The sequence below is a fragment of the Podarcis filfolensis genome (genome assembly GCF_964270895.1).
Source record: "Podarcis filfolensis genome assembly, chromosome: 14".
Taxonomy (NCBI): Eukaryota; Metazoa; Chordata; class Lepidosauria; order Squamata; family Lacertidae; genus Podarcis; species Podarcis filfolensis.
The window spans coordinates 47,899,210-47,923,308 of record NC_139616.1 but is presented as its reverse complement, the minus strand read 5'-3'; the positions used below and the strand labels follow the sequence as shown (position 1 = coordinate 47,923,308).

General features: G+C 47.7%; 1 protein-coding gene across 2 annotated transcripts in view; it reads left to right on the top strand.

Annotated features, from left to right (window-relative positions):
- The first annotated feature begins 792 nt into the window (after nucleotides 1–792).
- Nucleotides 793–24,099, top strand: part of MICALL2 (MICAL like 2) — a 52,333-nt gene continuing 29,026 nt past the window's right edge. The window contains exons 1-3 of one of the 2 annotated variants that reach the window (XM_083585651.1): nucleotides 793–1,567; nucleotides 15,576–15,624; nucleotides 23,730–23,871. In XM_083585651.1, coding sequence (XP_083441777.1) covers nucleotides 1,425–1,567; nucleotides 15,576–15,624; nucleotides 23,730–23,871 — 334 coding nt within the window. In that variant the 5' untranslated portion in view covers nucleotides 793–1,424. The remainder of the gene's footprint in view (nucleotides 1,568–15,575; nucleotides 15,625–23,729; nucleotides 23,872–24,099) is intronic. The other variant, XM_083585650.1, reaches the window with a different exon arrangement.

Sequence of the window (24,099 nt, the reverse complement as noted above, 5' to 3'; positions counted from 1 at the left end):
AACCACAGAGCCTAGGACTTGCCGATCAGAAGGTCGGCAGTTCGAATCCCCGTGATGGGGTGAGCTCCTGTTGCCCGGTCCCTGCTCCTGCCAACCTAGCAGTTCGAAAGCTCGAAAGTGCAAGTAGATAAATAGGTACCACTGGGGCGGGAAGGTAAATAGCGTTTCCGTGCGCTGCTCTGGTTCACCAGAAGTGGCTTAGTCATGCTGGCCACATGACCCGGAAGCTGTACGCTGGCTCCCTCGGCCAGTAAAGCGAGATGAGCGCCACAACCCCAGAGTTGGCCACGACTGGACCTAATGGTCAGGGGTCCCTTTACCCTTTACCTTTAAGAAGCAGGAAGCCAAAAGTAGGAATAAATGGACAGCTCCCCCCAGCCGAGCCCTGTGTTTTTTTAAAAAATCATAAATGATCTAGATCGTTTTCCTGTTGGACAACAGGATCGGGCTGGACGTCCTATAGGACTCTAGGAGCTTACTTCTAAAAAAGTGCTATCAGGATCCGACCGCTCGCCCCACCATTGGGAATCCTTTGCAGGGACCCGGTCCTCCCAACTGCGCGAAGCGCACCTTACTCCAGAGTAAGCATGCATAGGATCCGGCCAGGACACCCCACTGGACCACTCCCGAGCGCACCGGAGAGTAAGCACGCAGAAGATCGCCGCTGGAGGCCCGACAGCAGCAAGGAAGGGCAGAGCGGGGAGGTCCGGGAGGCGGAGTTCGGCTGGTCTCGTCCCGCTCCCCGCCCTCCTGCGCTCCAGGCTCGGCCATTGGCTCCCCGGTTCCCCCCGCCGCCGAAGTTTTCCTTTCCCTCCCCGCCTCCTCTTTCCCACAGATCCGGAGGCTGGAGTTTCTCCGGCTTTCCCGGCGGAGCCTCCCCGACGCGATCGTTCCTTACGGGGCTCCCTCCGCCCTGCCGCCCGGCCGCTCCTACGGGCGCCTCTGGGGTACTTTTTGGAGAGGTCGTGCGTCTTGGCGCACGTCGGAAGCGCCGCGGCCGCTTTCCGTTCCACCGATCGGGAGCGGGGCTGGATTTCGGCCGGCGCTGCTCTTCCCGGGCGCCGGATTTGGGGAGGGTCTCTGGCACAGAGTGCCCGCCCCGCGCCCCACAACAATTTGGCACATTTGGGAACGCGCGACGTGGCTGGCCACCAGACGTTGCCCCGCTGCTAGACACGTGTGCCTGGGATTTCAGACAGTTTTGCCTGCAGCTTTCCTCGCCTCCTGCTATGGAAAAAGGAGGGCGCGGGGCGACTTGGGGGGCTGGATAGGGGCGGGGAGAGCTTTAGACGGCGGCGCGCTTCGGAAGACCGCCAGCGTCTCCAATCCTGCGCTGAGCAGCCCAGAAGCCAAGGCGAGGGGCTCTGAACAGCTCTCTCCTCCTTCTCCATCGCTTCCTCGTATTTTCATCGCCCCCCTCCAAGATGGCAGCTATCCAAGCCCTCCAGCAGTGGTGCAAGCAACAGTGCCAAGGATACCGGGATGTCAGCATCACCAACATGACCACTTCTTTCCGGGACGGTTTGGCCTTCTGTGCCATCCTTCATCGGCACAGACCGGATCTCATGTGAGTTCTACAAAGAGAGAGAGCGCTGGGGAAGGGGTTGCCTTAGGGGTCTCACCCCCTTGCAATTAAGGACTTGGTGTGTGTGTGCAAAGAACCCTTGCAAAGCGCTGGGGGGCAGGGATGAGGGCAGGATGGCAAGTTTCTGGCAGGTAGAGCTTTCAGAGGGGGGTCTGCTGGAATAGCTAAGTGGCACCTCCATGGACAGATGCAGTCTACCAGAGTCATAAGCCAGCGTGGTGCAGTGGTTAGAGTGTTGGACAAAGGCCTGAGAGTGACCAGGGTTCATTTGGCTATAAGTCACAGAATCAGAGAGTTGGAAGGGACCCTGAGGGACATCTAGTCTAACCCACTGCAATGCAGGAATATTCAGCTGCAGGAATCAAACCTGCAACCTTGGCATTATCAACACCATGCTCTAACCGACTGAGCTATATCTTGGAACAGGCACTTATTCTCAACCTGGTCTGCTTCACGGGGCTGTTGTGAGGATTAAATGAGGAGGCAGGGAAAACCATGCAAAGGCAGGATATTTAAAGCAAATAATAATAATAATAATAATAATAATAATAATAATAATAATAATATAGGTGGTGTCGGTGGCAACTTCTTCATGTCTCCAAAAGGCAGGATCAGCTGGGGTTTGTGGTCCAAAGTTGTTCCTACGCTAGATGAAATGTCAAAGTGCTGTGATCAGAAAATATGATGTGGGGATATCTCTCTTTAAGTAGTAGTAATTGCTGATGTTGGGGACTACAACTCCCATCACCCCCTGGCCATTTGCCTTGCTGGCTGGGGCTGATGGGAGTTGGAGCCCAACAACTAATGGAGGGCAGCAGTTTGCAGGAGGCTGCTTTGGTCCATAGAGTTTCACATTCATTAACCTGTGAACATCCAGGTCGATCCAATAAGCTTCCTTATCAATCTGCCTTTGCTCTGAAATCATGTTCCAATGTCCACCTCTGTTTGTGCCTTCCCTTTTCAAGCAAAGTGGGTGGTGCTTAGTGAGAGAAGCTTTCTTCCTCTGTTATGGGATGCCGTCCCCTGAGGCTCACCTGGCAGCATCACGGCTTTCTTTTAGGTGCCAAGTAAAAAAACAAAACCATCACCTTTTTGTTTGCTCAGCCTTTGAAAAAGTTCTTTTGCACTTTTAAAATGTACTTGCCTGCTCCTTCCCCCTCAGTTTCGTCTTGTGTTCTTAAAAACAGACAAACAAACAAACCTGTAACCTGCCCTGGAGTCAAGCCGGATGAAGGGTGGTTTTAAAAACATGCTCATTAATTTTGCCCTGACAATCCGTACAACAACCCTGCGAGGTAGGGGTGGTATTAGTGCTGGCTGAAGCCCGCAGGGTGGTTTGCCAAACTCCCCCGAGGGAATTCAGGACAGAGGTGAGATCTGAACAAGTTTTTTCACCTAAAAGCAAAAGTGATAATACAGATGTCATGGCTAGTCACTGCCAATAGCCTTTACCTCCGTGGATTTCTGCAATCTGCTTTAAAAGCCATCCAAGTTAGTGGCCATTATCACATTTTGCAGTAGGGAACCTCACAATTTAACTATGCACTATGTGGATAAATTATTTTTGTCTGTCCTGAACTTTCCAATGTTCAGCTTCTCTGAATTTCCTCTAGTATTCTGAGAGAGGGAGCAAAACTTTGATCTATCCACTTTCTTCATGCCATGCATAATTTTTATAAACTTGTATCTTATCCCCTCTAACTTGCCTTTTCCCTAAACAAAAAACTCCCAAATGCTGGTGCCTTTCCTTGTAAGGTTGTTGATCCATCCCCTCGATCATCTGCATTGCCCTTTCCTGAACTTTCTCCAACTCTTCCGTCTCCTTTTTGGGGTGAGGTGACCAGAACCCTATACGGTTTTCCAAATGCAGTTTCACCTGAGATTTACATCACAGTGTCATGATACTAGCATTTTTCTTTTCAGCTCTTTCACCTAATGATCCCTAGTGTGGAATATCGATAATTTTGGTTGCCCTTTTCTGAACCTCTACAATCCCCTGGATGGCTCAGCCAGTAGAGCATGAGCCCCTTAATCTCCAGGTCATGGGTTCAAGCCACACATTGGGCAAAATATTCTTGCATTTCAGGGGGTTGGACTAGGTGACCCTCATGGTCCCTTCTAGCTGATGGTCCAATCAGCTGATCCGCAGTCACAGCAAGCCCTGGTGAGATCAGCTGCAATAGGGAGTGCCTGAGTGGGGGCTGCACAGCACAGCTTGCCCCTCCCATTTCAGCAAGTTCACCCCCCCCCCGTTTTGCCCTAGATTCACACTAGGGCTGCATGCATTCCCCCAAAGCTAAGAAGTTCACTGTTCGTCTCCCGAAGCTTCAAAATTAATTCAGATTGGCAGTTGCCGCCCACAAAAAGCAGGATGGAATTCTAAATAATAAATAACAAAATTCAGCCCCTCCTCCTCCATTTCTTCCAAGTAAGTCCATTGCAGGAGCAAAAGGATTAAGAAACAAAGAAAAGGAACTGCCTTCTCTTGGGGGTTAAGAAAACTAAGAGGTTTTCCACAGGCCTGTCGGGGGTCCACTATATCGCCCTCCACTTCTGCAAAACCAGGGCCAGACAAAGGAATCGCTCACAATCAAACTTCGCCCACCGGATGACGCTATCCCTGTTGAAACCCCAAACGCACATGATGAATGAACTCAGAGGTTATGCATGACTGTCTGAGCCACTGTGGCATAATGTGCCCTTGTCCCACTTCCTTCCATATGACTGACTCTGACGAAGAAACTGGTGGGAAATGAGAAAGGAGACAGCTGAGCGGTCGAGCTGCATCACCGCTTCTACCCAACCCTCTCCTCTCTGTCTTCAGCACCAACAGGTCAAAGAATCGTAGAAATGTTGAGTTGGAAGTGCAATAAACAAAAAACTGCCCTTATTCCCTTATGGGGAACACAAGAGCCCTTATAGAGTCCTTTGCAGGTTCTCCATCGGTCAGAGAAAATAACAGAGCCAACCAGAGAATATTGAGAAGCAAAGCAGCTAGTAAGCCTGATCTTTATTGATCTGTTGCAACAGGGTGCCCCCTTCACACGCAGGAGGAGGACCCAGAACAAAAGTGTGCCTGCCCTTATATAGACAATTTAAATTGCCTTCCTGGAGCTCAAGACCACCCCTCCATACATCATATATACATCCCAGAAGGGGTGTAACCCAAGACCACCCCCCACAAACATCATACCTACATCACAGAAAAGGCGGTCTACAACAGAAATTTGAATGTTGTTGTTTTTCCTGTCTGCCAGGTTATCTGGTAATGCCTTATCTGATTGCCTTTCCTGGTAGTCTGGCCATTCCTTTGAGATGGTGATTTCCCAATTCCTGAGACAATGGGAAGGTTCTCTGTTCCCCTCTCTCCTTGCAGAGAAAACATTTGGTCAGTTTGGGAGTCAAAATGGTTTCAGGACTGTCTTTCCGTGCTGATCTATGTACGTGCTTGGTTGGTACATTTATGAACATTTATTTTATATATATAAGACCTTAAAATTTTTATTTCGGAAGGGACCCCCAAATGTCATCTAGTCCAACCCCCTGTAATGCAGGAATCTCAGCTAAAGCATCCAGGACCATCCTCTGCTTAAAAACCTCGGAGGAAGGAGAGTTCACCATCTCCCGAGGGAGGTTCTTCTGCAGTCTCACTGTTAGATCCGCAGATGGATTCAATAAGTTTTGCTCTCTTCTTAAGAGCCCATCTGATTCTGGACCTTTGCAATGGAGCCTTCCTGGAAAAAAAGCCAGGATTCTTGTCCCATATCCTTTCTCTTGATTGCATCTGTGTTTAAACAGCGTTTATTTCTCAGCAAACAGACGCTAAACTTACCCCTTGGAATGTGGAGGTTAAAGCAAATAGTTTAGATGGAAAGTCTGTTATTGTTTTGACTTGCTTTGCTAACAGGTCTGACACATGTTTGGCTGTTTATACATCATCCACATCCTTCTCAGGAAAAGCAGGCGAGAGGGTCGGAGGAGAGAAGTGAAACAGAATCTGCTCGCCCAAGGGCTAGCCCCCGCCTTGGTATTTTTACAATTCGTTAATCACCTTCTAAACCACTGTCCCAAGGTGATTTGCACATAAGATAATTAAAAACTGTTAAAAAAACACAACACGATTAAAATCCCAGTGAAGCATAGTGGAAAAGACCCCTTTATCTATCTGTCGGATCAAAAATGTCTTCAGCTGTTTCTGGAAAGTGCCTGTTGAATCTTGACAGGAATACTCTAGCCAAGTAAGATTGTTTTCCATGAACGCAGTCTTAACAGTGAGTCTGGAATTGACTGTGGAGGCCAATACCGGATCCACCTGTCCTTCCACAGTGGAGACATAGGTTTCCGGGCAGGAGTTGATCACAGTGAGGGTTTGCCAAGTGTGCCTTCCTCTTAGCACGTTTCTCCCTTGTGTCCTGAGTTTGAGCGTCTTCAAAGGCAATGACACCTTTGGTAAAGGCTGTTCTCCAATTGGAGCGCTCGTAGGCCAGTGTTTCCCAGTTGTCGGTATTTATACATTTTTTTAGATTTGCCTTGAGAGAGTCTTTAAACCTCTTTTGTTGACCACCAGCATTACACTTTCCCTTTTAAAGTTCAGAATAGAATAGTTGCTTTGGAAGACGATAATCAGGCACCCGCACAACATGACCAGACCAACGAAGTTGATGTTGAAGAATCATTGCTTCGACCCTGGAGATCTTTGCTTCTTCCAGTACACTGGCATTAGTTCGCCTGTCTTCCCCAGTGATGTGTAAACGTTTTCGGAGACACCATTGATGGAATCTTTCGAGGAGTTGGAGATGGCGTTTATAAGTGGTCCGTGTTTCACAAGCATGGGACCTGAGCGCCCCGTGTGGCTTCTCACCTGTTCAATACGACCAGCAGAAGCTGAGTCAATTCTTCCCACTGGCATGATTTGCATAATGGATATAGAGGGCAAGACTTTTTTTTGTGGGGAGGAGACATTTGGGTGAAGTTGAGCAGGATTTTGATGCAGACATATCTCTGTTGTTAATAGGGAGTGGGCTTTTGTGGGGCGGCTTCTGTGACCCTCTCTATGCTGTTTCTTAAAAAGGTAAAGGTACCCCTGCCCGTACGGGCCAGTCGTGACCGACTCTGGGGTTGCGCGCCCATCTCACTTAAGAGGCCGGGGGCCAGCGCTGTCCGAGGACACTTCCGGGTCACGTGGCCAGCGTGACGAAGCTGCTCTGGCGAGCCAGCACCAGCGCAGCACACGGAAACGTCGTTTACCTTCCCGCTATAAAGTGGTACCTATTTATCTACTTGCACTTGAGGGTGCTTTCGAACTGCTAGGTGGGCAGGAGCTGGGACCGAACGACGGGAGCTCACCCCGCTGCGGGGATTCGAACCGCCGACCATATGATCGGCAAGTCTTAGGCGCTGAGGTTTTACCCACAGCGCCACCCGCGTCCCCTCATGCTGTTTCTTAAGTTGCGTTAAAAGATCATTTGCCAGCTTGCTGCTCCCCCCAAAAGCATATTTTGTGCTGTTACCTCCCAAAAGCCCCAACAAGCATGGGGGGGATTTGTGGTCCAGAGCACTAGGAGGGCACCATGTTGATGAAGGCACCAGGTTGCTTTGTAAACAAGCATTTTGGTTTCCCTGTGAATGTCTCTGTCCTTGTACACTCTACACTTCAATTGGGAGAAAGCTGTACTTGCAGAGCTCAGGTGATGCTGAATTTCGGCATGAATGTCGGCCCTTGTAGAAAGATAACTCCCCAGGCAGGAGAAGTGATTGACACTTTCCAACGTTACACCATTGCGTTGGATTTGTGACACTGCGGAGGGGTTGTTTTGTGCTTGTTGGTGCAGCACTTTGTTTTTTTGGATGTTGAGCAATAGGCCAAGATTTCCATAAGCTTCTGCGAAGATATTTAGGATGGTTTGGAGGTCATCTTCTGAGTGTGCAAACACTACGTTGTCATCAGCATACTGAAGGTCTATGACGGAAGCCATGGTAATCTTATTCTTTGCTTTCAGCCTATTCAGCTTAAAGAGCTTTCCATCTGGTCAATATATGATTTCTACTCGGTTGGGGAGTTTCCATTCGACAAAGTGTAGGATCATGGCGATGAAAATAATAAATAGAGTTGGGGGGATAACACAACCCTGTTTAACACCTGATGCCACTGTGAATGGTTCACTGAGAGCCATTGCTATCTGCGATTGCTGCTGTCATATTATCATGGAGGAGCTGAAGTCATTGCCTCCAATGTTTGACATGCGCACACTGCAAATCTACCTTAAGAGCTGAGTGCTGGGAGCAATTCACATACGGTACTTTTTCCTGATAATCTTTACAGCGACACTGCGAGGTAGACCAGTATGATTATTCCCATGTAGCAAGGGAGCTTTTTAAGATGCTCATCTTGCCAACAAAGGTCCGTATGGTTAAAGCTATGGTTTTCCCAGTAGTGATGTATGGAAGTGAAAGCTGGACCATAAAGAAGGCTGATCACCGAAGAATTGATGCTTTTGAATTCTGGTGCTGGAGGAGACTCTTGAGAGTCCCATGGACTGCAAGAAGATCAAACCTATCCATTCTTAAAGAAATCAGCCCTGAGTGCTCACTGGAAGGACAGATCCTGAAGCTGAGGCTCCAATACTTTGGCCATCTCATGAGAAGAGAAGACTCCCTGGAAAAGACCCTGATGCTGGGAAAGATGGAGGGCACAAGGAGAAGGGGACGACAGAGGACGAGATGGTTGGACAGTGTTCTCGAAGCTACCAGCATGAGTTTGACCAAACTGCGGGAGGCAGTGGAAGACAGGAGTGCCTGGCGTGCTCTGGTCCAGGGGGTCATGAAGAGGCGGACACGACTAAACAACAACAACAACAAAGCAAGGGAGCTACAATTCCCAGATTTCCTTGGGAAAAGGGATTGGTTGTTGAACCACTCTGGGAACTGCTTCTTCTACTTTCTTCTTTGGCGATGACTCGTAGCCAAATAAGATTGTCTGCAGCTGCGCGAGGGCAATAGAGGGGTCTCCCAGCGACTCTCAGCACCCTATAAAACCGCAGCTCCCAGGATTCTTTGAGGAGCTGAACTGGAAGCTGACCTGAAGCTGATTTGTGAGCGGAGGAAGGAAAAATCTCTTGTGCTGAGGATCCAGAAGTAAAAGTGAGTCTTCACCGAAACTGTGGAGAAGGCAAAGAACTCAGTACTTTCCTGCCTCTGTCCTGGGTCAGCGGCGCCCGAGCCAGGAGAGGCGGCTGAGCTCCTCTGTATCTCCATATCTTAATAACCTTCATTGGGGGGTTTTAATAAGAGGTTGGGTGGCCATCTGTCCTATAAGATCGAGTTGAGATTCCTGCATTGCCGGGGTTGGACTAGATGACCTTTGGGGTACCCTCCCCAGTTCTATGATTCTATGAAACCACAGCTGTTTAAAGTGGCATCGCAGCCCTTTATTTATGGTGCCAAGTGGCCTTTGTTTCTTCATTATTTACCCTCCTTTCCCCCTTCTCATGAATCTCTTCCTGCTTCCTGCCAGCCCCTCCCACCTCCCTCAGGCATTTCCTTGAACTTCCCTCCCTGCCTGTTCTCTTCCTGGCCAGGGAATCAACTTTTCTTTCAAACTTTGGCAGCGGGAATCCATTTTTCACTGCCCTGGTGTTGATTCCCCTCCCTTCTCCCTGCTTTCCCTTCATTTCCACTCCAGTTTAATTACTAATTGCCTCTGTTAATCTGTTAAGCCAGTTCAATATACTCCAACAGTTTGTCTTGCCATTCTTTTTTTGTTGGCACAATTTCTTTTTTTCCAGTTTTTAGCAATTAGGATCCTTGCCGCTCCTGTGGCATAGAGGAATATTTTCTGATCTTCTCTTGCTATACCTGTGTCTGTTATCGCTGGTGGAAAAGCTTCTGTATTTTTCATAAAGTTATACTTAAACATTTTTTTAAGCTTGTCATATACAGTGGTACCTCAGGTTAAGTACTTAATTCATTCCGGAGGTCTGTTCTTAACCTGAAACTGTTCTTAACCTGAAGCACCACTTTAGCTAATGCGGCCTCCCGCTGCTGCCGCGCCGCCGGAGCACAATTTCTGTTCTCATCCTGAAGCAAAGTTCTTAACCTGAAGCACTATTTCTGGGTTAGCGGAGTCTGTAATCTGAAACATATGTAACCTGAAGCGTATGTAACTCGAGGTACCACTGTACTATATTCCAGAAGCTTTTGATTTTTTTCACAGGTCCACCAAACATGTATAAGTGTCCCCTCTGTTTTACCACACCTCCAGCACAGATTTGTTTTTGTCATACATTTTAGCTATTTTGGTAGGTGTTAAGGACGCGGGTGGCGCTGTGGGTTAAACCACAGAGCCTAGGACTTGCCGATCAGAAGGTTGGCGGTTCGAATCCCCGCGACGGGGTGAGCTCCCGTTGCCTGGTCCCAGCTTCTGCCAACCTATCAGTTCGAAAGCACGTCAAAGTGCAAGTAGATAAATAGGTACTGCTCTGGCAGGAAAGTAAACAGTGTTTCCGTGCGCTGTTCTGGTTCGCCAGAAGCGGCTTAGTCATGCTGGCCACATGACCCAGAAGCTGTACGCCAGCTTCCTCGGCCAATAAAGCGAGATGAGCACCGCAACCCCAGAGTCGGTCACGACTGGACCTAATGGTCAGGGGTCCCTTTACCTTTAAGGACCATCTATAAAACATCTTGATTAGATTTCCACTCCAGTTTCATTACTGCACCAGGCAAGTCTGTTTGAACTCCTGTGCCTTTAATAGTTGTGTAGAATTTGGAGGGTAGAATTTTATTCTGTGCTGCTTCTCCCCTTTCCTACAGCAAGACAAGTTGCGCTTGCAAAAATGTCCTCTTTTAAGCAGCTATGAAATGATAGAGTAGACCGCATGCCCTTGAGGAAATCGCTTGGCTTCTACTGAGTGGGGGTTTTTTTTTGCATGACAGGCAGAAATCAACAGGTCAAGCCTTTCCCAGGATGTTGATATGGTGATGCTGGAAACTTGCCACAGGCATGTGGGGGTCAGTGACTCCGGGTCAGCCTCAGACCCTTTGTCCTTCCTTGGCCTGAGCTGAGATGCGAGTAGGGGCAGGATCCTTCGGGGGAGCGGAGGACAACCAAGCAACTGTTTCCAGCTTCTCTTCATCTGCGTTGTTTGCATGTACAGGAAAGGATAAACTCACATTCCAGCAAAGGGCACTTCAGAAAACTGGAGAGCAACAGTAGCAATGTGCAAACGTCAAGTAAGATGGACTAGTGAATTCAGTTTGCACTCTATGTGGGGCTACCTTTGAAGGTGACCTGGAAACTACAACTAATCCAGAATGCGGCAGCTAGACTCGTGGCTGGGAGCAGCCGCCGAGACCATATAACACCAGTTCTGAAAGACATACACTGGCTCCCAGTACATTTCTGAGCACAATTCAAAGTGTTGGTGCTGACCTTTAACCCCTAAACAGCTTCAGTCCAGTATACCTGAAGGAGCATCTCCACCCCCATTGTCCAGCCCGGACACTGAGGTCCAGCGCTGAGGGCCTTCTGGTGGTTCTCTCACTGCGAGAAGCCAAGTTACAGGGAACCAGGCAGAGGGCCTTCTCGGTGGTGGCGCCCGCCATGGGGAACACCCTCCTGCCAGATGTCAAGGAAATAAGCAACTGTCTGACTTTTAGAAGACACCTGAAGGCAGCCCTGTTTAGGGAAGATTTTAATAGACTATTGTATTTTAATATTCTTTTTTTTTTATAAATTTTTATAAAAAATTTTTTTATAAATTTTTTATTGGTTTTTCAACACATATTAAAAGACAATACAACACAATACATAAACAAACAAACAAACAAACAAACATATAAACATATAAACACGTATAATTTCTTAACCTTTTTTTCCTTAAACCTTTCAGCGACTTCCCCATACCTCCCTTTTCTGCATCCCTGTTTTAAATCTTTCCAGCAACCCCTAATTTCAATTACTTGTAGCACTTTCTTTAAATCCTTTTTCTCATATCCAATTGTTTGTCACTGCAATTCTATTTTGCATTACCCAAGACATTTTAACACTCATTAATTTTACAACAGTTCTTAAGATAAACTTTAAATTTCTTCCAATCTTCTTCCACCGTCTCTTTCCCTTGGTCACGGATTCTGCCAGTCATCTCAGCCAGTCCCATGTAGTCTATCACCTTTGTCTGCCATTCTTCCAATGTGGGTAGCTCTTGTGTCTTCCAATACTTTGCTAAGAGTACTCTTGCTGCTGTTGTAGCATACATAAAGAACGTCCTATCTTTCCTTGACACCAATTGGCCTACCATGCCCAGGAGGAAGGCCTCTGGTTTCTTCACGAAAGTGCATTTAAGCACCTTTTTCATTTCATTATAAATCATTTCCCAGAAGACCTTGATCCTTGGGCACGTCCACCAAAGGTGGTAGAAAGTACCTTCAGTTTCCTTACATTTCCAGCATTTATTATTGGGCGTTATTGTATTTTAATATTCTGTTGAAAGCCACCCAGAGTGGCTGGGGAAACCCAGCCAAATGGGTGGGGTATAAATAAATAAATCATCATCATCATCAGCATCATCATACTAGGACTGCTACTTGCTTGCCATTATGGTTTCATTTACTATATTTGTAGGATAGGCTGTGACAGAGCAAATGGCCTGAGGCTAGTCAGTGAACTTTGTGGCTGAGTGAGGTTTTGAAGCAGGATTCAATCCTCTAACCCAGGCTTCTTCAACCTCGGCCCTCCAGATGTTTTTGGCCTAAAACTCCCATGATCCCTAGCTAGCAGGACCAGCGGTCAGGGATGATGGGAATTGTAGTCTCAAAACACCTGGAGGGCCGAGGTTGAGGAAGCCTGCTCTAACCATTGCACAGCCGGTCAAACTATTGGAAAGGTCTTCCTGATTTTTGATTCTTCCGGTCATTTTAGCCATTTCAGCATAGTCCATCAACTTCATCCGCCATTCTTCTCTGGTAGGGACTTTATCTTCTTTCCATCTCTTCCACCTCTCCTTTTATTGGCCTACTGTCGTTATCTGCGGCTGGACACGCAAGCCAGCAGGGGATTTTCCTCCCGTGCCCAACCTCTGTGTTTGCGTGCTGAACTTTGCACCTGCCAGTTGGGTCTTAAGCTTAATGCCCAGGTGGAAACGAAAGAGAAAGCGAGGGCGTTGCCTCCAAATTGCGGCAGGTTTATAAGCTTAAAGCTCTGGTGGTGATGATTTCCTTTCAAGTCTTGAGCCGGAGTAGGAAAGAGTAAAGATCAGCGTGAGTTTTTGGCTGCTTTGCGGCGTCTGCGTTGCCCAACCAGCTATGCCTTCGGAGGAAATGTGTTCTCAAGCTGATTTTTGATGACTCATTGGTGCTGAGTCATGCTTCCCTAAAACCGCTGTGGTAAATGCCTGCTAGCTCTCTGTGCCCAGTTCTTCCCAGTACAGTGGTACCTTGGTTCTCAAACCTAATCTGTTCTGGAAGTCTGTTCCAAAACCAAAGCGTTCCAAAACCAAGGCACGCTTTCCCAAAGAAAGTAATGCAAAACAGATTAATCCATTCCAGACTTTTAAAAACAACCCCTAATTTAACATGAATTTTACTATCTAACAAGACCACTGATCCATAAAATGAAAGTAATAAACCATATGGTACCTCTAGTTACGAACTTAATTCATTCCAGAGGTCTGTTCTTAACCTGAAACTGTTCTCAACTAGAGGCGTGTGTTCACTAATGGGGCCTCTTGCTGTTGCTGCACTGCCGGCACATGATTTCCGTTCTCATCCTGGGGCAAAGTTCTCAACTTGAGATAACTCTTCCAGGTTAGCGGAGTTTGTAACCTGAGGCGTTTGTAACCTGAGGCGTTTGTAACTCGAGGTACCACTGTACTGCACTCACACAATCAGTCAATCAATCAATCAGTAGCTGAACTGGGTTCCACACAGTCACAAAAACAAAACAAAAAAGAGGCGCAAAAGCAAAAACCCAAAATAAGTAGCAAAAACAAACAGACCTCAGTTTAATACTCAAAATGGAAGCGCAACACTCAAAATGGAGCATGTTTGGCTTCTGAAAAAAGTTCGCAAACCAGAACACTTACTTCCGGGTTTGCAGTGTTTGGGTTCCAAGTTATATGAGTACCAAGGCGTTTGAAAACCAAGTGTGATAGCCTTAGGGGTTGCTTTTGCGTAAGTTACCGCTGCTCTGGGCTAGGTTGCCTGGTTAAGCCGTTTCTGCCTGGACAGCCATCCACTCCGTGGCTGTTCAGTCGCTGGCAGAATCCGTCAGTGGGCGTTTCTTGAACCTCTTCCAGCAAAGAAGTTCTTTGACGCCAAGTCACCGCCTACTTTCCCTGCGCGGAAGTCTTCTGCGCAGGGTGGGTGTGGGCAGCGGAGGACCTGTGCTCTCCTCGCTGGTCTCCTGCGAAGAGTCCTGGAGCCTCGTCTCTGCTTCCCCCATCGGCCCCCCTCTATCCCTGGTATTACGCTGATTTTCTTCCCCAGCCGGAGACCTGCCTCTCTCCCTGCTTGGCCCCTCTCCAGCATCGCTGTGGAGCCTTGCCTCCTCCTCTAGTTCCGATGGCAGTTCCCTGACACCAAGATACAGTCATACCTTATGTTACGTTTGCTTCAGGTTGAGCGTTATCAGGTTGCGTCCCACGGCGACCCGGAAGTACCGGAAAGGGTTACTTCTGGGTTTCGTCGCTTGCGCATGCGCGGACGCGCAAAATGACGTCATGTGCATGCGCAGAAGTGGCGAACCGCGACCCGCGCACACACAGATGCGGCTTGCGTTCTTTTCAGGTTGCGAACGGGCCTCCGGAATGGATCCCGTTCTCAACCAGAGGTACCACTGTATAGAGTCTCTCACCCACTCGGTGGACAATTGGTTGCTTGTGGCTTGGTCTGAGATCAGAGGCAAGTGCAAGTCAGCATTTCCCAGGCTTAAGGGAGTTGTAGTTCAAGATCTCTGGAGATGCATGGAGTTGGGGATGGCGGCTATAGGATATGGAGATGACTGCACTGGTTCCTCAGCAAGTTTGGAAGGTTCTTTTAATAAACGTATCTACTGCTTCTCTGGACATGGGTGGCACTGTGGGTTAAACTGCAGAGCCTAGGACTTGCCGATCAGAAGGCCGGCAGTTCGAATCCCCGCAACAGGGTGAGCTCCCATTGCTCGGTCCCTGCTCCTGCCAACCTAGCAGTTTGAAAGCATGTCAAAGTGCAAGTAGATAAATTGGTACCGCTCCGGCGGGAAGGTAAACGGCGTTTCCGTGCGCTGCTCTGGTTCGCCAGAAGCGGCTTAGTCATGCTGGCCACATGACCCGGAAGCTGTACGCCGGCTCCCTTGGCCAATAAAGCGAGATGAGCGCCGCAACCCCAGAGTCGGCCACGACTAGACCTAATGGTCAGGGGTCCCTTTACCTTTACCTTTACCTGCTTCTTTGGCCACATTAACAGCATACATTTAGAACAGCACCATGCTATTTTAAACAGGCATGGCTTCCCCCCTGCAAAGAATCCTGGGAGCTGTAGTTTGTTAAGGGTGCTGGGAATTCTTAGGAGGCCCCCATTCCCTACCCTCCAGCACATCAAAAGGGAAAAACCAGGACGCCATATTCTGGGATGTTATCCCTTTTTTTCTTTCTTGCGAGGGCACGACAGCCATTTTGGGTGCTGTGATCTCCCGTGATTTCACGCTGCAATCTCTCCCTGAAAAAGCGCTTTTCAGGCATGGTGCCTCAAAATGCCCAAGATCACAGCCCCGGGGAAAACGCTGAGGAAATCGTGCGAGATCACGGCGCCCCAAATGGTGAGCGGAGCTGGCGAGCTGAGGGTTCAATCCTGCCGGGTGCTGCTTTGCCTGCAACAATCCCTGCAGGGAACACATTTGAAACTCAGATCCCTGCACCCGGCAGGATTGCATGCTCCACCCTCCAGCTGAATAAAGATCTCGGTGCCCAGTCTCGCTCGTTTGGCTTAAACCTCCCTTCTCTTTGACCTTCTTTTCCAGAAACTTCGATGCTCTGAGCAAAGAAAACATCTACGAAAACAACCAGTTGGTAAGATTTTCCAGTTCTGCTTCCTGCTGTGACGTCATGTTTGTTGTGCCCTCAGGTGCTTCTCTGCCCCTCCTCTCTGCCCCATGCTTTGGCCCTGGATAGATTAGATCAAAACAAACGGACCATAAATTTAGACAGCGTGCCAAGAAACTTAACCCTTCTTCCATTCTGCCTGCATCTGGCAGCCTTTGGGTCAATTCAAACACTCCTCCATCTGTACCTGTTTAATCTGCTTTTGCCACTTTGTACAAAATGCTTGGCAATGTGCCCTGAATCAAACCAAAGGCTGCCGCTCGTTTGCCCTGCTGCCAGAGAAGAAAACCAGGAATTTGTTTGAGCCATGGGCTAGTATAGAAAGTATCCTTTACTGTTCAGGACATAGAGTGCCGCCCTTTTCTGTCCAGGCTCTGAAAAACCAGTTCTGCAAGATTTCCAACGTGGTCAAATGCAGCGAGGGAAAAGCTGGACGCGAGGGGTGTCTATTGGCCAATGCCCGTGCCGTCACCAACACTCATACACACCCACATCCTCAAGGTGGTTTTGCAAGTTTATAATTTGTTTGAGGGGGAGAGGTGAAAGATTGAAGAATAAGCGTATCCACATGGATTTGGGGAAATGTGTCTCTGTGAGGCAAGTGGAGAGGCTGGACTAGGACCTGGGAGAACAGGGTTCAAATCCCCACATGGCCATAAAGCTTTCTGAGTGACCTTGGGGTTCAGTCACTGCCTTTCAGCCTAACCTACCTCAGAGGGATGTTTTGAGATTAAATGAGGAGGTGGAGAACCATGCCTGCTATCTTGAGCTCCTTGAAGATGCAATAAATAAACAAATAAATAAAAACTAAACACACACACATTTTTCTGAGGACTGTGGAACAGCATAGATGGCACTCCTTCCTGTTTTATCTTCACAGCAACCCTGTGAGGTAAGTTAGCCATAGACTTGCCCAGTAGGCTTTGAAGACAGAGGTCCTTTGGCTGGGTCGGGACAATATGGGGGGCAACTCCCATCTCTTGCGGGGGCGCAATTAGTGCCAGCACTGTCCGTTAAGAATTTGGGTGTAATTTTTGACACCTCCCTTTCCATGGAGGCGCAGATTGCAGCTATAACAAAGGCAGCATTTTTTCATCTCCGCCAAGCTAAGCAGTTGGCGCCTTACCTCTCTCGCCCTGACCTAGCCACTGTGATCCACATGACGGTCACTTCCAGGCTAGATTGTAACTCACTCTACCTGGGGCTGCCCTTGAGACTGACCCAGAAACTCCTGTGGGTGCAGAATGCCGCGGCGAGACTCCTTACGGGGTCCTCACCGCGAGATCACATTCACCCGGTGCTATACCAGCTGCACTGGCTCCCGGTGGGGTACAGGATCAGGTTTAAGGTGCTGTTTTAACCAGCCCTATACGGCCTAGGACCCTCGTACCTACGGGACCGCCTCTCCTGGTATGTCCCACGGAGGACCTTACAGTCTTCAAACGAAAACATCTTCGGAGGTCCCAGGCCACAGAGAGGTTAGGCTGGCCTCAACCAGAGCCAGGGCTTTTTCGACTGTGGCCCCAATCTGGTGGAACACTCTGTCACCAGAGACTAGGGCCCTGCGGGACTTGACATCTTTCCGCAGGGCCTGCAAGACAGAGCTGTTCCACCAGGCCTTTGGCCAAGGCACAGCCTGACCCCCTCCTTTGGTAATTCTTCACAGACCTCTGGCCCAATGGTTGCTATTAATTTGATTTGAACTGATTTTATAATGAATGGATTTTAGAATGCTGTATTACTTTAATGTTGTTAGCCACTCTGAGCCCAGCTTTGGCTGGGAAGGGCGGGATATAAATAAAAAAATATTATTATTATTATTATTATTATTATTATTATTATTATTATTATAGGCTTCATGACTGAATGGGCTGGGTAGGATTTGAACCTGGGTCACCCCTGTCTCAAACCTTTATTGCCATACAAACAAAATTCTGAAAGGTTCAGTGCAACAGATCACTCAGCAAAATCTGCATCTAACGATTAAAATACTGTCGTGCAACATTCGCGAATCCTCACTGCGTGTTGCAGAAACCTGGCTACTGTCTGCAAGATCACCCCAGTCTCCAATCTGACCCTGCTATCCTTGCACCTCGCTGGCCTCTATATATATATATATATATTTGCAACCTCTCCCTAGACTCTGCCTTTCCATTTGGAAACTGGACCGTGCCCTGCTCATTCGCTTGTGTTTACCGAAAATTGCATTTCTGGATCTCTGCATGCGTGGTGGTGGGGGAAGGGAGCTGTTGTCTTGCACAGATGTTTCCCAACAGAGGCACGGCATTCGGACCACCCATCCGGCTCTGTGCTGGCTCCAGAAATCTGAATGTGGGCTGGATACATGCATGCATGAATGAATGCATTCAGAATGGAATGTGCCTTGCGAAGAAGATGGGCTGCAGATTTTGCGGCTTCTCCAAGGAGAGCTTCCTTGGCTTTGGCCCAGAATCCGTTCCACTGCTGCTCAGCATGAACCTCAGAAGCCTCAGCCTGCCCCTGCCAGAGAATATTTCCATGAGGACTAGTGACTTGACCCTCCGCTGAGCGCTGGGAAGATGCTGCAAAGAGGCCACTCTGACATCCCTTTGTCTCTGGGCTTGTTTTGCCTCTGATTCCTGATTCCCCAAGGATTTAATTCAGCAGAGCGTGGGGGTGCTTCATTCCCTTGTGGTAGACTTTTCGGGGGCCTGATGCTTGGGCTGGGCTGGGCCAGAGGCGGGAATAGGCAGAAAGGCATCTATACAAAGAGACCCTTAGTTTTTTCCTGGCAAGGAAAATATATTATCATACTCTACAGCAGGGTGGATTTGATTTAACTCAAATCGATTTAAATCATGATTTAAATCACTAGTCAGTAAGGCTTGATTTAAATCACTAGTCAGTAATAATATAATAATATAATAATTTATTATTTATACCCCGCCCATTTGGCAGAGTTTCCCCAGCATTAAATATTAAAAACTTCCCTAAACAGTAAGGTAAGACTTGATTTAAATCTTTTTTTTTTTTCTTACAGAAAGACTCATTCTTGCTGGTATAATCTTAATATTCACAACCAGATGAAGGTTTCATTTTTGGAATAATAAATTTTCAGAGTAGTTTTTACAGTTATATCAAAAATTGCTGATTTGGTTATAATACATAGACAGATAATTATGAAATTATTTACAGGTAGGTAGCCGTGTTGGTCTGCCGTAGTGGAAACAAAATAAAATTCCTTCCAGTAGCAACTTAGAGACCAACTAAGTTTGTCATTGGTATGAGCTTTCGTGTGCATGCACACTTCAGGCTTGTTTGCCTCGATTGACTACCGTCTCCAATTTTGTTCATACAATATTGATTTATTTTATTAGCTGTATCTCCACCATATGTTCTCTATTCAAGAACTTTGAAATACAGTATATATATATATATACAGACACACACACACACACACACACACACACACACACACATTATTAGCCAAACGTTGCCTCTTACTGCTTAAGCTGGTCTGTGTTTGCAACACAGGGTATTTTTTTTGTTACATGCAACCTGGACCAGCAGATCTCTTCATTGCCTCCTGCGGTTTCCTTCATCCTGATACCCTCCAGCTGTTGTTGAACTCCAGCCCCATCAGCCCAAGCCAACATCTGGAGAACATCAAACTGGGCTGGGCTAACCCACTTGCAGTATAGCCATTAAGGGACGCCTCTCATCCGGCCTGAGCTGACCCTACTGAACCACAGCAAGACGTGGTTGCCGGGGCTGTGGGAGGTCTCTCTTCTCACCCAAAGTTCTTATTTTTTGCCCCCCCCAAACATGGTGGTCACCTCATTGCTGTAAGCCCTGTATATTTATATTTTGTTCTTTAAAGCAGTTGGGTGAAAGCAAGCTACTGTCTCTGTGACTTGCCATAAAAGCCTTAAAAAGAAAAAGAATGCAATAAGAATTAAACCTAAAAAGATGGTGAAAGAAGAATGGGAATGTTTAAATAATTACCTAGGGGGTAAGGGTTCATCAATAAAGACCTGGTTATGTTTAGAATGATACCGCATAGAGAAATGTTTCCTGATACCAAGATGAGGGATTCTATGAAATGCAGATAGAGAGAATTGATAAGAATAATGATCTGTTGTGACCTTGACGGAAGCGTGCAACAGACGAACCTTCTTGTGTTTTGGCTCATTTTCCTCTTTTTTCCCTTTCTTCTTCTTTTCTTTCCTCCCCCTTCCTCCTCCTCCTTTCCTTTTCCTTTTTTCTTTTTTTCTTTCCCATAATAGCTTATGTTTCATGCCATGTAAAGGTAAAGGGACCCCTGACCATTAGGTCCAGTCATGGCTGACTCTGGGGTTGCGGCGCTCATGTCACTTTATTGGCCGAGGGAGCCGGCGTACAGCTTCCGGGTCATGTGGCCAGCATGACTAAGCCGCTTCTGGCGAACCAGAGCAGCGCACAGAAACGCTGTTTACCTTCCCGCTGGAGTGGTACCTATTTATCTACTTGCACTTTGATGTGCTTTCGAACTGCTAGGTTGGCAGGAGCAGGGACCGAGCGACGGGAGCTCACCCCATCGCAGGGATTCGAACCGCCGCCCTTCTGATCGGCAAGTCCTAGACTCTGTGGTTTAACCCACAGCGCCACCCGCGTCCCTTATGCCATGTACTTTGAATTTTTTTGTAGGTTTTTTTTTAGCTTTTCCCATTATGATGATTAAGGATTTTTCTTTTGTAATTTTGGTTGTTTATATTTATATGTATTTGTTTAAAGCAAAATAAAAGTATAAAAAAGAAAGAAAGAAAGAAAAAGAAAAAGACAGATATTGTTCTCTGTGAAAACGAGGGGAGGGGGAGTCTAGAACAGGCCAAGCTTTAATACAAATTGGGAGGGGGGAGGAAACTCAACCAGGAAGCTGATTTTAAGATCTCTCTGCTCAGCTGTGTAAAGCTGTAATGGATTCAAGATGGTGGAGCTTCATGGAAAGTCGCCAGTTGAGACCCAGGAGGACCACGTTCCACCAGCACTGGTAGCAGTGGGCAGATAGAAACAATGGTCTTTGACTTAGCGATGTTGTTGTTTTTGCTGTTGTCATTTATTTAAAACCTTTTTACAACCTTGCTCTTTCGTCCCAGAGCGCCTTTACTAACAACAGTAGGCAGGCAAACCCTCCTCAGGCTTCGAAACTTACCGTCCTTTTCTGTGCAGGGTTTTTTTTACTTTAAAATCATGCTAAAAAGTGGGGGTCATCTTATACATGGATAGTGCATAGGGTGGACGTTTGATTGGCTGTTAGCAGCTATTGTGCGTATGATTGGTTGCTGAATCAATGGGTGGTGTTGATTGGCCGACGCGGCGAGACGGGAGGCGGATTTTGCGACACGCGCAGGTGACCGATTTTCTGCATTCCCCCTTTAAAAAAGTTCAACAACTCTTGGTAACCCCCCCCCCCCAAGGAAAGCTCAACGACTCTGGGCAATCGTCCCCCCCAAAAAGCTCAACAACTTTTTGCCATCTCCCCCCATTTTCTGAAAATCCAGTCCTCCAAAATAAGGGCCGTCTTATAAATGGAGGCGTCTTATAGACAGAAAAGTACGGTAAATGGTAGGGCACACAAGGAAGAAAAGAGGAGGAAGGGAGAGGAAAATCTTCCCAGTGAGCTCCAGAATCAGCTCTTAACGCGAATGTCAGAGCTACCCTAGGTCCCAGCTCACAAAGGACCAACGCTGCTTCGTTGTTAAGTATAAAAGTCTTTATTGAAGTTCAGTTTCACTTCCAGAGCCGCAGCGCGCAGCCCCACGTCTCAAGTGTCAGACCGCTGATGCTCCGTCTGAGTCTCCTCCCCCTTGACACCAATTTAAGATTCTAGCCTTGCTCCACCTTCTCCGCTGCTCCTTCCTCCTCTGGGTCCGCCTGCCCGCCGGGGTTCCGCCCTTTCTAGCCTCTTCTCCCGCTGATTCCCCTGAGCCTTCTCCCTCCCTCCGGCGGGCTTTAGGAGCTGGTTCCCCATCCGGGTCTCCTGCTGTTCCGCGCGCCTGCACATTTGAACTTGGCGCGCGCGCCCAGCCAGCAGCTTTCCTTCTGACCGTTCCACTGCTGCTGTCACTGCTTCCCCCTTCGGGGGGGCTAGCTGCAACTGACCTCCCCTCCGTTGGAGGCGTGGTCAGCCCTGACTCCCTCTCTGGAGGAGACACTGCCCCTGACACATGTGACTCTTCCCCCCCACTACGCTCTGGTGGGGAAACTGGTCCCGATCCCCCACTGCTGCTTTGGGGTTCCCCTCTGGCTCCTTGTTTCTGGTGCGTCCCCCATGGGACCCCCCTTGCCCTGACCATCGGCGCCCCCTTCTGGGAATCTTCTGATTCGCTGGAGAAGCTCATGGAATCTCTCGGGCCACTGTCATACTCCCCTACGCTGCCCTCGGATTCTTCCCCTTCGCTCTCCCAATCCTCTCTCCCCAGTGCTCCTGCTCCTGATTCCCTGACAGTGAATTTATTTATTTGATTTTAAAAGAATTCTAGGGGCAGGCACCCTCGCCAAAGGGGCGAATTCCACGCAGATACACAGATGTAGGGGTGCAAATATCCAGAGTGTGGGGGTCAGGTGGGATTGCTATGAGGAATTATGAAATATGGAGCAAGCCATTTGTGTCAGCGGTGAAAGCATTGCGTTGACTGGGTTTGATTCATTGACAATAGTTTCTGATCGAATCTCACAAGCCTCTCTACCTCTGTCGTTGGCTTTCTCTACACCTGACAGGCATGTATAAGCATTCCAAATACACAGACCAGTTGCCGTTGCTTCATCAGGCATTCTGGGTCATAAAGATGATAGTTAGCTTTGATGTAGCTATTGTTAGTTTTGTTAATCTAAGGGCCGGGAAGAGAGCTCACAAGGAGACGGTAAATCCTGCCTCTCCTGTTTATGATCTCCAGGGCTTCCTAAAAGCATTCCTCCTTGTTTCCTCTTTTATTTACTCTGGACTACTGTGCATGCTCAAATTAGCTCAAATTAGGTAATGCAAATAAACACAGTATCTTAATCTCACACATTTTTACAGCAAAATTAATGTAAAAAACCACAAACAGCTGTACATACCATATGTAATATTACAGGATAGTGGATCTTATAGCACAGTAGCGGTTGCAGTCAGCAGCGACTGTTACCAAGCAGGATTAGATGGACAAGCGCAATATTGGTTTGAGTAACACCTGTTGGCAATCCACAGATACAAAATTTCTTTCTTAAAGTGACCCATATGGCACAAGAGAAGTAAAGCAGTTCATGCTCAGATGTTATACGTGTAAACTCATACATAAATGTACCGTATTTTTTGCTCTATAAGACTCACTTTTTCCCTCCTAAAAAGTAAGGGGGAAATGTGTGTGCGTCTTATGGAGCGAATGCAGGCTGCGCAGCTATCCCAGAAGCCAGAACAGCAAGAGGGATTGCTGCTTTCACTGCGCAGCTATCCCTCTTGCTGTTCTGGCTTCTGAGATTCAGAATTTTTTTGTTTTTGTTTTCCTCCTCCAAAAACTAGGTGCGCCTTGTGGACTGGTGCGTCTTACAGAGCGAAAAATACGGTATTCAGTTTTCAGGTCTAAAGTAGTAGCAGTCCACAAATACAAAATTTGTTTTTCAAAATAATCCACTTGGCCCACAGAGGTAAAACAAACTGCATGCAGACGGCCATGGGTTCAACCTCTGGTATCTGCATCGAATGAGGTCTCAGGCAGGGCGGGAAGATAGCCCTTGCCAGAGACCCTGGACAGCCCCTCTAGAAGTTGCTGGAGTGTTCCTGGCCCTCCTGAATCGAGTCTTGCTTTCGACCAGGGTTTCTGAAACCTGGATCTCCAGCTGTTTTTGGACTACAACTCCCATCAGCAGGATCAGTGGTCAGGGATGATGGGAACTGTAGTCCAAAAACAGGTGGAGACCCAAGTTTTGGAAGCCCTGCTTTAGACCTTGTAGCAAACCATAGTTCAGCTTTGTAAACCGTGGCTTGGCCTGGCCTCTCAGAAATCTCATTGGTTTGGGATTTCAAAACAAAACAAAAATCAAGTCTCCTTATCTCCTCTGTTCACGACTGATAGGCTTTCAAAGTGGCCGAAATGGAACTGGGAATCCCGGCCTTGTTGGACGCTGAGGACATGGTCGCTCTCAAAGTCCCCGACAGACTGAGCATCCTCACCTACGTCTCCCAGTATTATAACTATTTCCACGGACGGTCGCCAAGTAAGTAACTTTCCCCAACCCCTTCCTTTTCTCCTGCAGAGCTTTTGTCTGAAAATAGATCCGCAGATGGCATGAACGCTTCAAAAAAAAAAAAAAAAAAAAGGTTCTAGCAACTAGATGGAAGTGACAGCTTTCAATTGCTGTGTTAGTCATGCTTGGGTGTTAGGAAACCCCTGTTTCCCCTCACAGAACTAGTTTCCAGAGTGGTTTAACCATTGACCCCTCTTC